Raw genomic sequence first — 15,190 nt, 5'->3', positions numbered from 1 at the left:
AAAACCTGCAGTTTTCAATGCCAACAAACAAAGGCCAAAACCTGCAGTTATAACCCACAAACAAAGCATAAAACTTGCAGTTTTCAATGGCAACAAACAGAGGCGAAAACCTAAAGCTTTAACCCACAATGAGAACACAAAACCTGTAGTTTTCAATGCCAACAAACAGAGGCCAAAACCTGCAGTTATAACCCACAAACAAATCACAAAACCTGTAGTTTTAACCTACTAACATAGGCCAAAACCGCAACCTGCATCACCTAAACTGATCCAACATATGAGGGCTTATTCATTAAATATTCTAACTCTCCATTAGGAATAGAGAGACATATGAGGGTTTATTCGTAAAAGATCAGGAGGATTACCTACCAATATCTCATGAATAAGCCATCACATCCCTCTCAATCGCTAATAAACAGTTGAACACTAAAATTAAGGCATTTGGCTCAGAGTTGTACACAAGTTTTTCAAGGCACTAGGTTGCAACATGAGTTGCCAAATGACCCTCTCATGTTGCCCCGCCTAAGTCCCCAACGTGTCTTGTTAAATTTTCATCACAGCCACACACACAGAGAGGTTTTGGCCTCTGTTTGTGGGTTAAAATTGCAGGTTTTGGTTCAGATTGTGGCTGCATTTTGGTTCAGTATATACATGCAGATTTTGGTTTAGTTTATGGCTCATAAAGCTTTCTTCATAGCCACCCAAATACCTGAACCAAAACCTCCAATTTAAACTCAGAAATGCAAGCATAAAATAGGACCAAACCCCTGCAGTTTTAACACATAAACAGAGGCCACAAACCACTACAAGAAAAAGTATGTTTAGTGACGAAAAAGTGGCGACAAAATTTAATTTCGTCGCTAAATGAGTATATTTGGCGACAAAAAAATAAATTCGTCACTGTTTTGATAACTTCCTTGACAAAATTATTTTGTCACCAATTATAACTATTTAGCGACGAAAAAGATATTTTTGTTACCAAAGGCTCCTATTTGGCGACGAAATAAAATTTTCGTCGCCAAAAGAGTAAAAAAGGAGATGAAATTATTTTTTGTCGCCAAAGATAAATATTCGGTGACGGAAAAAATATTTTGTCACCAAATGAACCAATTTGGCGACGAAAAATATTTTCGTCTTCTTTTTACGTTTTCAGTGACGAAAAATTTATCCTTTGATGACGAAATTTATGATTTACGCTTTGTCACCAAATATATTTCGGGCATAACTCTTTGCTCAGAACTCCGATTGAGATAATTTAAATTGGGTTTGAACAATAACATATAGAGCTATGACTTTCATGTTTATTAAAATTGCTAATTTTAATGTTTAATAGTTCAAAATATATTTTAATGTTCAATGTATGTGTTATATATTAGATATTTCAAACATATGCTGAAAAGTTTGTGTGGTGTAGTTGATTAAAGCTTGCGTGCAAAACTTAGGAGATTCGGGTTCGAAACCCCGCAGGAGCAAGAAAGTGAGATTTTTTTCACATATAAGAATGTCTTTCGCGACGAAAAATTTCATCACCGATGGGTCACCTTTGACGAGCCAAAGGGAATAATTTGTGACGAAATTTTTTGTCATCAAAAAAGCACAATAGGTGACGAAGAAAATTTCGTCACCAAGTCATTTTTCCGTGACGAAATTTTTCGTCACCAAAAGGCACTATAGGTGACGAAAAATAGATTTCGTCACCAGGTAGGAATCCTCGACAACCTTTAGTCGACAAATTTTTTTTCGTCACCTATATTATTTGTGACGAAAAACATATAATTTGCAATGATTTTCATTCGTCACCCAATGCAATTTTTCTTGTAGTGAACCTATAGTTTTAATCCACAAATAGAGGCACAAATTGTAAACCAACACCTCCAGTATAAACCCAGACATGCAACCACAAAACATAATCAAAATGCTGCAGTATTTACACATAAACATAGGACAAAAACCTGCAGTTTTAAACCACAAACATAGGAACAAAATTGAACCAACCCCTGCAGTTTTTATCATGGCAGACACACACACACACACACAAACCAGTAATCACCAAAACCCCTTTGTCACCACAACCTGCATGTACCAACAGTGGCCAAAACTAGCAATTTTAACCCACTAATAGTGATCAAAACCTATAGCTTTAACCCACAGATAGAGCACAAAACCTGCAGTTTTCATAAGGAACAAACAGAGGACAACGAAACCCACAGTTGCCAAAACCTAAACCAACAAGGGACAACCATTGCCACACACACACACACATACACTTGTACAATTATCATCACAGCCCCACACACACACATAGTAGAACCAACAATCACCAAAACCTACATGTTTGTGGGGTAAATACTGCAGGTTTTGGTTCAGTTTTTTGGCCTCTGTTTGTGGGTTTAAACTGCAGGTTTTGGTTCAGTTTGTGCCTACATTATTTGGGTTTAAACAGACAAAAGATTGGCTCAAAAAGGTTTCATCATAGCCACCAAAAAAACTTAACCTAAACCTCCAGTACAAACCCAAAAAATGCAGGCACAAAACATAACCAAAACCTGGGCAGAAACAGCACCAAAACCTGCACTTTTAAACCACAAAGAAAGGCCAAAACTTGGACAGAAACATAACCAAAACCTGCTTTTATAAACAGAACCAAAATCTGCATTTCTTACACACAAACAGAGGCCCAAAATGCGGCCAAAACCTACAGCCATTGCCACACACACACGCACACACACACACACGCCTGCACTTGAAAACTATAACAGAAACTACCGTTGCCATGGACCATTATATCAAATGCAGCAGAAAATAGCACAAACACTACTACAATAATCGTAAAAGATGACGCCTGAAAAAGTGAAAAGATGTCGCTTTTTGAAAAAATTGTAATTAAAAATATTCCAATAAGTAAATAATGTCAGTCATCCAAAAAACTATGATCAAATATATTTATGATGTCACTTTTCTAAAAAACTGACATAATTATTATTTCTTTTTAATGTCAGTTTCTCCTAAAGTGTGATCTAATATATTTATGATGTCACTTTCTAAAAAACTGACATAATAATTATTTCTTTTTAATGTCAATTTCTCCTAAAGTGTGATCTAATATATTTATGATGTCACTTTTTAAAAAACTAACATAATTATTCTTTCATTTTGTTTTTGCTTATAAGTGATATTGAAAAACGGAAATTTTGTTTTTAGGGGACGGCGCTATATGCGGAGCGCGCAGTACCTCAACCAAATTAATCCCGCCCAAATTAATACCTCAATCTAATTAATCCCGCCCAAATAAACCCGCGCGATGAAACCTCTTTGCATCCTCTCTCTCTCTCTCTCTCTCTCTTGACGATCTGGTACTAGCTTGCTCCCACTCTCAGCCTCCTTATCAGAACAGATAACATTACTTCCGCAAGGCAAGGCCAATATCTTTTCATAGTAGTCGAGGAGGGGTTTGACATCGTGTGGCGGCCTGTGATATTTGCCGTTGATTGATCTTGGTCACTGGCCACTTGCTCCGCCATTGTTTTGGTCACCGATTGGCTCGATATCAAACAGGTATACAGACCCACGCCTTTGTTTAGACAGTTGACACAACTTTTTGTCTAATTTTTTCATTGTAGGATTTATGGGTGCTATTTACATGGTTTAAAATTTGTTTCAGTTTTGATTGAGTTTTTTTTTTTTTTCTGGGAGTGTTGATTGAATTGCTCTCAGAGGTCTCGTCTCGATTGTCAAGATCAATCATCTAGGTGAGTATCCATTCGCATTGCAGGTGTTTGATAATATGCTCGTATCATTCTATGTTCTGTACAATCATATATGTGAGTATCCGTTCACATTACCGGTGTTTGATAATATGCTTGTGTCAATCTATGCTATGTAATTGAGCCATAGATTGACACAACAGACCACTCCATTCTGGTCACTACTCGACACACCCCAATTTCACACACAAATGTCAATGTCTCTTTACTGTTTACTAACTGTCATCTATCACAAAAAAAGAAGGTTGTCTTAAGCTCTAACCAGAGCCAACAATTCTATTCAATAGGCATCACGTTTCTTGTGTGTCCATAGAGTGTTCTAGAGTATATCCTGGAGTATCCATGTGAGAAAAGTTTCAATAAGTAGGACACTTGTAATTCAAGTTTCAGGCACATGTCAGAGAGTGCCCAAAGTGTTGGTGTACAACTAGGGTCTGACACCAATATGAGACCTCCACAAAGGTGTTTGTGCTTCATAGTCCGTAAAGACAAATTGAATGCCAAGAATTTCTACAAGTACTGAGACATATATTTCTAATGCTCAAAATGAATCTACTTGTTACTTACGGTTGAGATAAGCTAGAGCCAAAGAGAAAAGGAATTGGAATATAACAAAATATACGAGCGTAACTCCTAGTCCGAGCCAATAACAATATGCCTCAGGAAAAAGACCACGAGACTTCAAGACTTGTACTCCTAGTGTCTCCGTTGAATTAGGAGGGATCTGCAAACAATTATTTTCTCAAAATTAGATGATATTACTTAATTTGCCTTCTTCTATTTTCTTTATCCAAATTTATGAAAATTGATACTTAAATTTATGAAAAGCCTATAACATAATAAGTTAGGAAAACCCAGGCACCAACTTCCACGAATGTTACTGGGATCTTGAGGAACCATGTGGGTAAAGCGTATGCCAAAGCAGGAAAAAAGAGAAAGTCCCTTTGCTTGTAGAAGACGGGAAGTTTCATGACTGTCAGTGAAATTTCTAAGTACCCATTGATCATTATCATCACGAGGGTGAAGAACAAGGCACCCATAAAAATCCCTCCGTCGTCTACTGTTTCCTTAGGCATATCAGTTCGTAAAAATACTATCATCGTTATCAATGCCATAAGAACAAGCTGAAACAAAAGATAACCATTAATCGCCACATCAAAATGTTTAGACAATTCACAACTTTGTGAAAGATTTTCACACTTTTGACATGCCACTCACTTGAGTCAACTTGAATGTGTAGACGAAAGTGTTCCTCTTCATGATTAAGCATTCTCTGGACATGCAAGCTTTCAGTAATTCCTTTTTGTCGAATAGAGTTGACGATAGGGAAAGCTTGTACTAATTCCTATCTAGAGTTGAGGACAGAAAGAGTAATGGCCTTTATCAACCCACAAAGTCATGAATTCTTGATTCAAATTTCATGAACGGGGTTGAAGTTGAATGGCCACTAATTAATCTCTCTGTTTTGATTGAACCAAGTTAACCGATTCAACTTTAATTTTCCTGAAGTAGTGATTAGTGAATAACTTTTTTCTGTCTTTGTGTGTTAGTTGGAAGAGAAATCTAGGTGCTCACTGTTGTTGAAGAGCTCCATTAGATCCAAATACACTTCTTGGGTAAGCACAACTATTTTTCTTTGTTATTTTTGTCTAACTTGCTGTTTTTTCCGCAAACATTTTCAAATGTATTCATACTTGAGTGGTGACATTGTGTCTTTCAAGACTTGTTCAGAAATATAACATGACTAGTGGATTGGTCATGTCTAAAGACACTCCCAATATTAATTTGCCACCTTATGCCTCTAAAATTTTCTAGTGGATGAGGAAATGGAGCGGAACACTTTATAGTGTGCTTGTTTGTGCTCTCGCTGGTCTGGATTGTTCCTTTCTTCTCAATAGAGTGTTTGTGATAGTTTGATTTTTAATAACTGTTTTCCTAATTGCAGTGGTAGTTTGCACTCTGTATAAGACCCTTTTCCACTCGCTTGAGAGTCTTTTTAGGTGATTAATTTAGCTCTTTTAATAGTGTAAGAGTGCTTCAAAAGGTTAAATGCAAGAATTTTTTGTTACTTATATGAACACACACTATAATATAGGCTAGTAAATCACTGAAACTTATGGTCGTTATTATCTCTTCCCACTTGTTAATGTTCATGTGGGTTGTTCTTGATGCTACTTAGACGGTGGGTGCATTTTTGATCAATTTTGAAAAGCTGCATTACATTTGAGATGTCAGATGAGTGAGACAAGGGGCATCAAGCCAAGTAATCGTTATTGCATATGTTATGAGCTTATGACTGTAGACTGTAAACAAGAGCACACGAAGCTATAAATCCATAACTGGAGAAGAACAAATGTGCAGATAGTTCCAAATTGTTCTTATATTCTGTCTTAGAAAAGTTATTCTTGTTAGATCATTATATAACCTTCGTAGAAAAAGGAGATTTACTCTCTTGTACATGGGAGGCAGTTGTTCACAAAATCTGCTCTATGGTTAGAGCCAGACTTTTATCACTTCATAGAACGCCTCAATCTCAAGCAGCTTGGATTGAGAATGAGTGGAATTTGGCTTGAGTTGCAATTGTCTTATTGATGTATTGTGGTTGCTGCTGCCATTCGGCTGTTGCTGCTGTTTGTTAGCATCTCAAAATGGTACAAGGTTGCTGTCCAAGAAGGGATAAGCAAGATCATCTCATGCAAAGGTTGTTCACTGTGTTGACTTCCTTGAAGGTGGCTAGCAAGTTGCAAAGAAGGAGTATCCAAAGGTTTCAAAGGGGGATACTTATCTGCTAGTACTCCTATTTACAAGGTTGTTATCTTAAGCTCTTCTCTTAATTTGTTCTCTATATTCTGTGGTTCAACTCAGTTTGGATTCCTCCTCTTTGCCCCTTCCTTCTCTTTGCTTTGTGAGTGCCAGCATATGTGTGTGCCTGTGAGTTGTGTGATTGAGCCCCAAAATTCTTGAAGAGTAGAGGTAAAAGTTAGAGGGAGTCTTTTTGTAAGGGAGAGTTGAGGGTGTTAGGATCCTTCCTATTGCTATTGTTTCTTTGGTGAGTTAGATTTCGAGGGGGTATGTTGGGGAGCAGATATTGCAATAGGACTGCTACTGTTACTGTTTAAGTTTCTGTTCTGCTGCCTATTATTCTACCTTTCTGATCTGTTGTTTTGGATTTTGGAAAAGAGTGCAGCATACTGCATTGACACATCATGCAGCCATTCAAGTTCCCAAGATAGCATTTGTTTGTTCATGGGAATGCTGTTGCTTTGGGCATGCTAAAAATGCAGAGATTGTATTGTAGAGCAGGCTAAATGTGCATTGCTTGTAGTTGTTTTAGCTGGTAGCCCATCTTTATAATTGTCCTGATTGTTTGTGGGATTCACACATAGTATATGCCTAACTAACAGGGGCTGTCGTTGGGATCTCCCTTCGCGGAGGGGGACGTCCTCTGCATCGTTTTGCTATCTGTGTATGGGTGGACAGTTTATGTCTTGCTGATGTTATATTGCTACGGCTGCTGCTACTGATAGTTTTTGTTACTGCTGATCCTGCTTTTTTGCTACTATTCAACTGATGCTGTCCCGTTGCTGCCAGCAAGAGGGCATCAGGACTGCTGTACTGCTGTTATGTTATGTGCAAACCAACTTTTGATATGTTCTGCTGCTGCTGTCCAGTTAACAAGCTGATGCCACAGTCATTGACCAGTTAGCAATCTGCTGCCACCGAGCACTTGAGCAAAGACTTGATTGCCTACTGTTTTGATCCAATGAAGGATGATTACTTGTTGTGGCTGCTGCATTTTGTTGTTGCTGTTTTCTCCTAAGGCTGTTGTTCCGAGCAGTGCAACTTCAGAATTCTATGGGGGGCTGTTTGCCCGAGAGCATTCCACCACTCTCGTGTGGAGTTGAAGACCAAGCAGTTAACACTTAGGCTTTTGGAAGTTTGGAGTATTCGAAATGTTTTAGCTTTATATTGTCTCTCAGTAGTATGTAACATATCTCTCATATTGTCTTGTTGGCTATTTTGCTATTAGTCAGGTTACACACTGTGTAATCCTTTTGCCATCTGTTTCGTATCCCTCTATTAGATGGGTAGGAAACAGATGTCCCATTTTCTTCTAGACCTATGTAGCCATTTGGCGTAGGCTTACTTTGTTTTTATGTTTTATCTTCTTTCTTTTTCCTCCTGGGGTATGCCCCTTGCAGGCTGTATATTCGGTTAGCCTCTTTTTAATTTCAAGCTGTTTTACCCAAAAAAAAAAAGAAAAAGGAGATTTATTGTTTGTATGCCTAGACATTTTGTAAAAGCTCGCTCTGTTTATGATATAAGTTTCTAACGTAATTCCTCTTGGATAAGGTTTTTCTTGTTACTAAGGGGACAAAAAACCTACCTAATTGGATAGATCCTGGATGCTCAAGGATCGAAGATCAAAAGACTATGAGAATGGGGTTGAACATTTTTTGAACACTGCTGTGATACATGCGAGTGATCCTCAATCCATCCGATGTCCATGTAGGCTGTGTGGGAATTTGAAATGCCAACCTGTTGAAGAGATTAGAAATCATCTATTTTTCAATGGTATCGACCAAAGTTATCTTACATGGATTTGGCATGGAGAAGCGGCTACCGATAGAGCCTTGCCATTTGTAAACACAAAAGATATTCCTGATCAAGAAGTTGACATATCGCCCTTACGTGATACAGCACAAGCTGTAGAAATGGTTGAAGCTGCATACAATCATTGCATCGCTGATCCTAAGGAGTTCAGAAAATTGATCGAAGATGCAGAAAAACCTTTGTTTCCTGGTTGCAAAAAGTACTCGAAATTATCTTGTTTGGTCAGATTGTTTAAATTCAAAGCTAACAATGGGTTGCCTAACAAAGGGTTTTTGGAATTGCTAGAGATAATTGGTGACTTTTTACCAGACAATAATGAGGTACCGCCAACCGTATATGAGGCTATGAAGACCATGACTGTATTGGGAATGGGGTATGAGAAAATACATGCATGTCCTAATGATTGTATACTCTACAGAAAGGAGTTCCAAGATTTAGCTTCATGTCCAACATGTAACACATCAAGATGGAAGTTGAAGAAAAAATCAAATGAACCAAGGATAGGCGTGCCATCGAAAGTTTTGTGGTATCTTCCACCTATCCCAAGGTTTCAAAGAATGTTTCAGTCGCCAAAAATAGCAAAGGACTTGACATGGTATGATGATCAAAGAGTTTCTGATGGCCAATTACGTCACCCATCAGACTCTCCGTCATGGAAATTAGTCGACCACAAGTGGCCAGATTTTGCTGCGGAGCCTCGAAACCTTCGGTTAGCTCTTTCTGCAGACGGAATAAATCCACATAGTTCCTTTAGTAGTCGCTATAGTTGTTGGCTTGTTATACTGGTTATCTACAATCTTCCGCCTTGGTTGTGCATGAAGAGAAAATTTATGATGTTATCATTGTTGATATCTGGTCCGGCTCAACCTGGTAATGACATTGATGTTTTCCTTGCACCATTGATTGATGACTTGAAAATATTGTGGAAGGTTGGTGTTGAAGCTTATGATGCTTACCGAAAACAACATTTTACATTGAGGGCCGTACTCTTATGGACAATTAACGATTTTCCCGTGCTTGGGAATTTGAGCGGTTGCATAACGGAGGGATATTATGCATGCCCAATTTGAAGCGAAGGAACAGATTCTCAAAGATTAAAGCGTGGTAGGAAGAACATTTATGCCGGCCATAGAAAATTTCTTCCACGCTACCATCCGTATCGAAGGCAAAAGAAAGCATTTCATGGCGAGCAAGAGTTTCGAGAAGCTCCGAAACCATTAAATGGAGAAGAAGTGTTAAAGAAGGTAGAAGGGATTGAAATTCTTTGGGGGAAGAAAAATAAAAAGAAGCCCTCAGATATTGGTACTAGTTGGAAGAAGAAGTCAATTTTTTTTGAACTTGAATATTGGAAGTACTTGTATATCCGACACATTTTAGATGTTACGCATATAGAGAAGAATCTGTTGGAGAGCATCATTGGTACGCTACTTAATATTCCAGGCAAAACAAAGGATGGAGTTAATTCTCGTCTAGATGTTATAGAGAAAGGCCTACGGGAAGAGTTGGCACCGGTAATTGGAGAGAAGCGAACGTACCTACCTCCGACATGTTATACATTGTCTAGGGAGGAGAAGAAAATATTTTGCACAACATTGTTAGAACTCAAAGTCCCTGATGGGTACTCTTCGAATATTAGAAGTAAGGTCTCGATGTCAGATCTAAAGCTTTATGGTCTCAAGTCACATGACTATCATGTACTGATGCAACAGTTGCTACCTTTGGTACTACGTTCTGTGTTGCCTAAAGAAGTGAAATATGCCATCACAAGATTATGTTTCTTTTTCAATGCTATTTGTAGCAAAGTGGTGGATGTGCCGAAATTAGAAAAACTTCAATCAGATCTTTTGATTACATTATGCTTATTTGAAAAGTACTTTCCGCCGTCATTCTTTGATATCATGGTTCATTTGACGGTACATCTTGTCAGAGAAGTACGACTTTGTCGACCTGTTCACTTTCGATGGATGTATCCATTTGAGAGGTACATGAAGGTCTTAAAGGGTTATGTGTGTAATCGTAATCGTCCGGAGGGTTGCATTGCTGAAAGCTACATTGCAGAAGAAGGTGTTGAGTTTTGCTCAGATTACTTATCTGGGATGGATTCTATTGGGGTTCCTGTGGATAGAAACACGACTTTCGAGGATTCAGCAATTGGAAGGTCTTTACCTGGTGGTCGTGTTACTGCCATTGATCGTGAAGAATGGGAGCAAGCTCATCGTTATGTGTTAGAAAACACAAATGAAGTTCAACCGTACATTGAGTAAGGACATTCCTTTTCTTTTTTTTCTTTTTTTTCTTCATACAATTGTATTTAGTTATAATAGTTGGTGATTTCAAATGATTTCTAATCATTGATAGAGAGCATATGGCATTCTTGAAGGAACATCAGCCTCGTCAATCAAAAAGTCAAACGTGGCTACAAATTGAGCACAATAAAAAATTTATATATTGGCTCCGTGAAAAGGTACAATAACCCTTAATATTTGTCAATTCAGTTTTGTATATCATTAACAAACTTACCGTTGACCAACTTGACTAATCATTTAACTGTATGCAAGTTGCTGATGAGCTAAATAGTAACAAAAAGCATATTTCCAATACCCTAAAGTGGATAGCACAAGGTCCCCATTTTGATGTGATCAAATACTCCGGCTACATCATAAATGGTTATCGTTTTCACACAAAAGATCGTGATAATTCACGAGTCACCCAGAATAGTGGAGTTAGCTTGGTGGCAATAGCAATGCAAGTTACTAATAACAAGGATAAGAACCCCGTGTTTGGGAGTTGAATTTTTATGGAGTTATAACTGAGATATGGCAGCTTGATTATCACACGTTCAATATTCCAATATTTAAATGCGACTGGGTTGATAACAATAAGGGTATCAAAGTGGATGAGCTTGGTTTTACGCTAGTTGAGCTTGGGAGGATAGGCCACAAATCCGATTGTTTCATTTTGGCTTCTCAGGCCAAGCAAGTTTTCTATGTGGAAGATCAACTTGATTCGAGGTGGTAGATTGTCCTCGAACCTCCTCAGCGTCGATATCCTTTTGATGGAGATGATGAGCTAGATGATTGTTTGAATAATGGAGCTGGCGAAGGATTACCACAAGGTGAACCATTTGATGTTACCGATGAGTCTACGTTATCTTGCTTGCGAGGAGATTGTAAGGGAACTTGGATTGATAACTAGCTAAAGAATGACAAATTTTTTTGGGCAGTTCATCTACATTCTACATTGTTGCTTTATTTATTTGGACTTGGAATTTTAAATGATTGTATTGTTCATTCATTGTTGCTTTATTCACGTACATTGTAAATGTTGGTTTTCCATGTAAGCTGATTTGCTCATTCTTTATAGGGGTAACTACTAACTAACTCAATGTATTATTCACTTGTGAGGTCTAATTTTGTTGTGACATTTTGATACAGGATGGATTCCTCTATTAACCAAGCTAATAACGAAAAGAGTGCACAACGTCACCAAGGGATTCACAGGGTAAAAAAAGGAAGGGTAGAGGTTCCACAACTCTACCCGAGATTACCAAAAATAACAGTGTCGGTATACGGATAGTCGTTCAATATGATGAGCAGGGTCGGCTAGTAGGGAAAGATCAACCAAAGTTTGTGAGTTATCTTGGAGTTCTGGCTCGAACAATGGTCTCGGTAATTCATAAAGATTGGCATCACATACCAGATGGTTTGAAGGACAAATTGTCGAAATTTGTGCAAGTACCTTGACTTGTGTCTCGACTTTTGATATTTCATTTGATCAGTCAACTGATTCACTACTTTTACAACTTATTTTTTAATTTTTCAGACGGCATTTGATGTGGATCTGAATAGTAAAAAGCAAGTTTTATCTTCGATCTCAGTAAAAATGGAGGACATTCAAGCAAACCCTGACGAAGCACATGTGTAGATACAAGTCAGATCCTGAGCTTATTTCAAAGCCACCGGGAATCTATTCTTTCATAGAACAAAATCACGGGGACTCATTTGTCAAAAAGAGAAATTGCAAAGAATTTGAGGTAACTGTGGTCTCACGTCTATTAGAACGATGGAGATGGCTAACTACTTGAATCTTTCTCTATCATTTTGTGTAGCTAAAGACTTATCTTTCTCTATATTTTTTTGAAGGCAACAAGTAATGTTCAACGAGAGAGCCGGAGTGCCAATAAATGTAACCATAGACTCAGCCGAAAGAGTTACGATAAGTTTGAAGCGGAACTAGTAAGTTTTGGTAGAATTTGTAATTGTACAAAAAATATATATAATTAACGTTATCTCATAAAAAGGTATCTATACATATGACTTTGCTTTGTTAGTTATTAGATATAGAATTATTTGCCTATTTATTCGTAGAAACAAGCTGAAGATCTAGTCAGCCGTGCCAAGCCAACCTCTGATCCAAGCTCAGCTCCCAATTTAGGGACTCGTAGTAAATCAAAAGCCAAGAAATTTGATAGGAGTGTCATGTGGAAGAAGGCACGTCAGAATAAAAATGGCGAGTATGATGACAAGGAAATTGAGAAGCAAGCGGCGAAAATAGTAATATTTTTAATAATGCACTCAGCAACTGTAGATGATTTATTTTGATATTGTTCCTTCACATATATTGGTGTGTTATACAGGACAAGATAACCAGACAGGTGGAAGATGGAAGTTTATCTATTGAAGGAGCCAACGATATCCTAACTCTAGCCACTGGGTACTCGTGAACATTCCGGGCGACTAAGGGCTGCAGGAGGATTTGTCACGCCAAGCGCCTACTTTCATGTGCCTAGACGAGGAATCCATTCATGTTGTGAGGAGAGGCAGCAAAACCTTGATGCAACGGTTTCAGATTTGAAAGTACAGGTCGATGCACTGAAACAAAGCTTACCAAATACACCCCATTCTTACTATGCTGGTTCAAACACCTTCGAAAATTACAATATGGGTAGTCCACAGCTTCATCCAAGTCCAATGGTAAATAAGGTGGTAACTGACGATAATATGGCGCCTTTTGATCCTATTACAATGGAAAATAGGGTGATAACCGAGGACAACATGCCCCCTAGTCTAGGTCCTCGACAAAAAGTAAAAAAGGTATGGTAATTTAATTTCAAGTGGTAAGTTATTCTTTAGGTTCTCAATGTATTCTCACTTAGTGTTTGATATTTGTGCAATTTGTCGTAGAGCAAACCATGTAAATTGGCAGTGGGATCCCGTGAACACATTGTTGCTCATGGTCAATGTATGAGAGAGTTGGACCACATGAAACGATTCATACAGTTTTGCTTGGCCCAGACAATGTACGTGTGTCTGTTGATGTTGTGATTGTCGAGGATGCCCTTCTTCCTATACCCATCCCAGGAGAGGCAGCCACCGTAGGAGAGGCATTGGGGTATCAATTGGCTTGGCCGAAAAAACTTGTATTGGTTGATTACGAGGTAGACGTCTGTTATAATAGTTGTACGATTGGTTAATTGAATTAATGAGATATATATTTACTATATTTTTGAAATTTTTTCGTCAGGGAAATCTTGAAATTGCTAGCAATAAGGGAAATCTTAGAATTGTTGGCAATAAGGGAAATCTTGAAATTGCTGGCAGTAAGGTATGATGTTCTCAATGCAAAATCGTTTACTACAATTTGGTTAAATTGGGTGGGCTTACATTAATTATTTTTTTTTTGGGAACTTTCTATTAGGGAGCCTCAAAAAATCGTGAAGTGGTTGGCAATGAGGTAAATTATGCAATCGCAGCTTCATTAATATTCCTTATTTACAGTCTGTAGTTGTTAACCCTTGACATTTTTGAACTTAGGCTACTTCAAAAAATGTTGGTTGTGAAAAAAATCTGGAGTCCATTCGATCGTTCGCTTCACTTGTCAATCATCTCTTACCCCTTAAAAGCCATAGAAATGAAAGTCGAGAAGGATTTATTTGGCGTGGATGTTGATTATCATCTACAAAAGGTAGACATGGGATACATATGTGAACTGAAAGAGCTATCCATTCAATGCATTGTGTTGTATATGAGGTAAGACTAGCAAATTATGTCATGTAAGTAGATATATGTTTACATGTATTATTGCTAACGACTCTATTTGGTCAGCTATCTATATGAAGTTATGAAGGCCTCAAACATGCATAGAAGTTTTTGCTTTGTCAACCCATATGTTACAAGTGTAAAAAATAAGCCCGGTGACGACTCACATGAAGCATTGCTTGCACGTAGACTAGAGGATGCAAAGTCCGGTGAATTGGTTTTCGCTCCTTGTAATATTGGGTAATTTTGTCTTGGTTTAAAATTTGTTTTATTTTCCACATCCATTTGTGAAATGGCTTAATATGCTGGTACTTATGATATGATTATATATAGGGCCCACTGGGTGTTGTTAGTCATTGAAGAGTCTACTTCAACTATATACTATCTTGATTTAGTCAACAGTAAAGTCTCTTTGAACATTAAAATCCTAATTAGCACATAAGTATTTTAAATTGTGCAGTATAATTTGACTATTTTTTACTATGGGCATTGGTGCTAATTGCAAGTATTGATTCCCTTTGTGAAGTGCATTCATAATTTATGAAGGAAACAAGGGAAATGGGAGGAGAAGTCTACAATGGAAAGTAGTTCAGGTATCGATGGGGCTCAATTTTTTGGGGGTGTTGCCAGCGATGTTGCTTCTACGCCTCTTCTTATGAAAATTGTGTACTTGTGTATAGTGCCCAAAACAACTGACATATGTGGAATGCGGGTTCTACGTAATGATGCTCATGCGAGACTTGATTAGAGATCAGGGCATCTTAAGCAAAAATA

General features: G+C 37.9%; 4 protein-coding genes across 7 annotated transcripts; 3 read left to right on the top strand and 1 right to left on the bottom strand.

Moving 5' to 3' along the window:
• Positions 1 to 3,094: 3,094 nt before the first annotated feature.
• On the top strand, positions 3,095 to 11,137 carry LOC131320841 (uncharacterized). Of its 2 annotated transcripts, XM_058351728.1 has the most exons (5): positions 3,095 to 3,555; positions 3,694 to 3,749; positions 5,315 to 5,380; positions 8,118 to 10,638; positions 10,737 to 11,137. In XM_058351728.1, exon 4 carries the CDS (start codon positions 8,171 to 8,173, stop codon positions 9,446 to 9,448), a length of 1,278 nt encoding a protein of 425 aa, XP_058207711.1. In that variant the 5' UTR covers positions 3,095 to 3,555; positions 3,694 to 3,749; positions 5,315 to 5,380; positions 8,118 to 8,170; the 3' UTR covers positions 9,449 to 10,638; positions 10,737 to 11,137. The 2 variants fall into 2 exon arrangements, with proteins under 2 accessions (XP_058207711.1, XP_058207712.1); XM_058351729.1 differs by lacking the exon at positions 3,694 to 3,749.
• LOC131320845 (pleiotropic drug resistance protein 1-like) lies at positions 4,500 to 5,301 on the bottom strand. The gene is made up of 2 exons (XM_058351737.1): positions 4,983 to 5,301; positions 4,500 to 4,888 (listed from the first exon to the last, which is right to left on the bottom strand). The coding sequence occupies exons 1-2, from the start codon at positions 5,043 to 5,045 to the stop codon at positions 4,583 to 4,585; spliced, it is 369 nt and encodes a 122-aa protein (XP_058207720.1). The 5' UTR covers positions 5,046 to 5,301; the 3' UTR covers positions 4,500 to 4,582.
• A 999-nt stretch (positions 11,138 to 12,136) lies between the features above and the next one.
• LOC131321180 (uncharacterized) lies at positions 12,137 to 13,540 on the top strand. The gene is made up of 6 exons (XM_058352184.1): positions 12,137 to 12,411; positions 12,521 to 12,613; positions 12,746 to 12,931; positions 13,015 to 13,091; positions 13,168 to 13,414; positions 13,511 to 13,540. The coding sequence occupies exons 1-6, from the start codon at positions 12,295 to 12,297 to the stop codon at positions 13,538 to 13,540; spliced, it is 750 nt and encodes a 249-aa protein (XP_058208167.1). The 5' UTR covers positions 12,137 to 12,294.
• On the top strand, positions 13,103 to 14,873 carry LOC131320843 (uncharacterized). 3 transcript variants are annotated; one of them, XM_058351735.1, is made up of 7 exons: positions 13,103 to 13,471; positions 13,562 to 13,815; positions 13,929 to 13,982; positions 14,076 to 14,111; positions 14,192 to 14,407; positions 14,483 to 14,656; positions 14,750 to 14,873. In XM_058351735.1, exons 4-7 carry the CDS (start codon positions 14,107 to 14,109, stop codon positions 14,856 to 14,858), a joined length of 504 nt encoding a protein of 167 aa, XP_058207718.1. In that variant the 5' UTR covers positions 13,103 to 13,471; positions 13,562 to 13,815; positions 13,929 to 13,982; positions 14,076 to 14,106; the 3' UTR covers positions 14,859 to 14,873. The 3 variants fall into 3 exon arrangements, with proteins under 3 accessions (XP_058207718.1, XP_058207717.1, XP_058207719.1); XM_058351734.1 differs by having other exon boundaries at positions 13,902 to 13,982; XM_058351736.1 differs by lacking the exon at positions 14,750 to 14,873 and having other exon boundaries at positions 13,902 to 13,982; positions 14,483 to 14,742.
• The last annotated feature ends 317 nt before the right edge of the window (positions 14,874 to 15,190 follow it).

The sequence above is a fragment of the Rhododendron vialii genome, chromosome 3a, assembly GCF_030253575.1.
Source record: "Rhododendron vialii isolate Sample 1 chromosome 3a, ASM3025357v1".
Lineage (NCBI taxonomy): Eukaryota > Viridiplantae > Streptophyta > Magnoliopsida > Ericales > Ericaceae > Rhododendron > Rhododendron vialii.
Note: the sequence above shows the minus strand (reverse complement) of the source record. Positions and strands in the feature narration are given on the sequence as shown.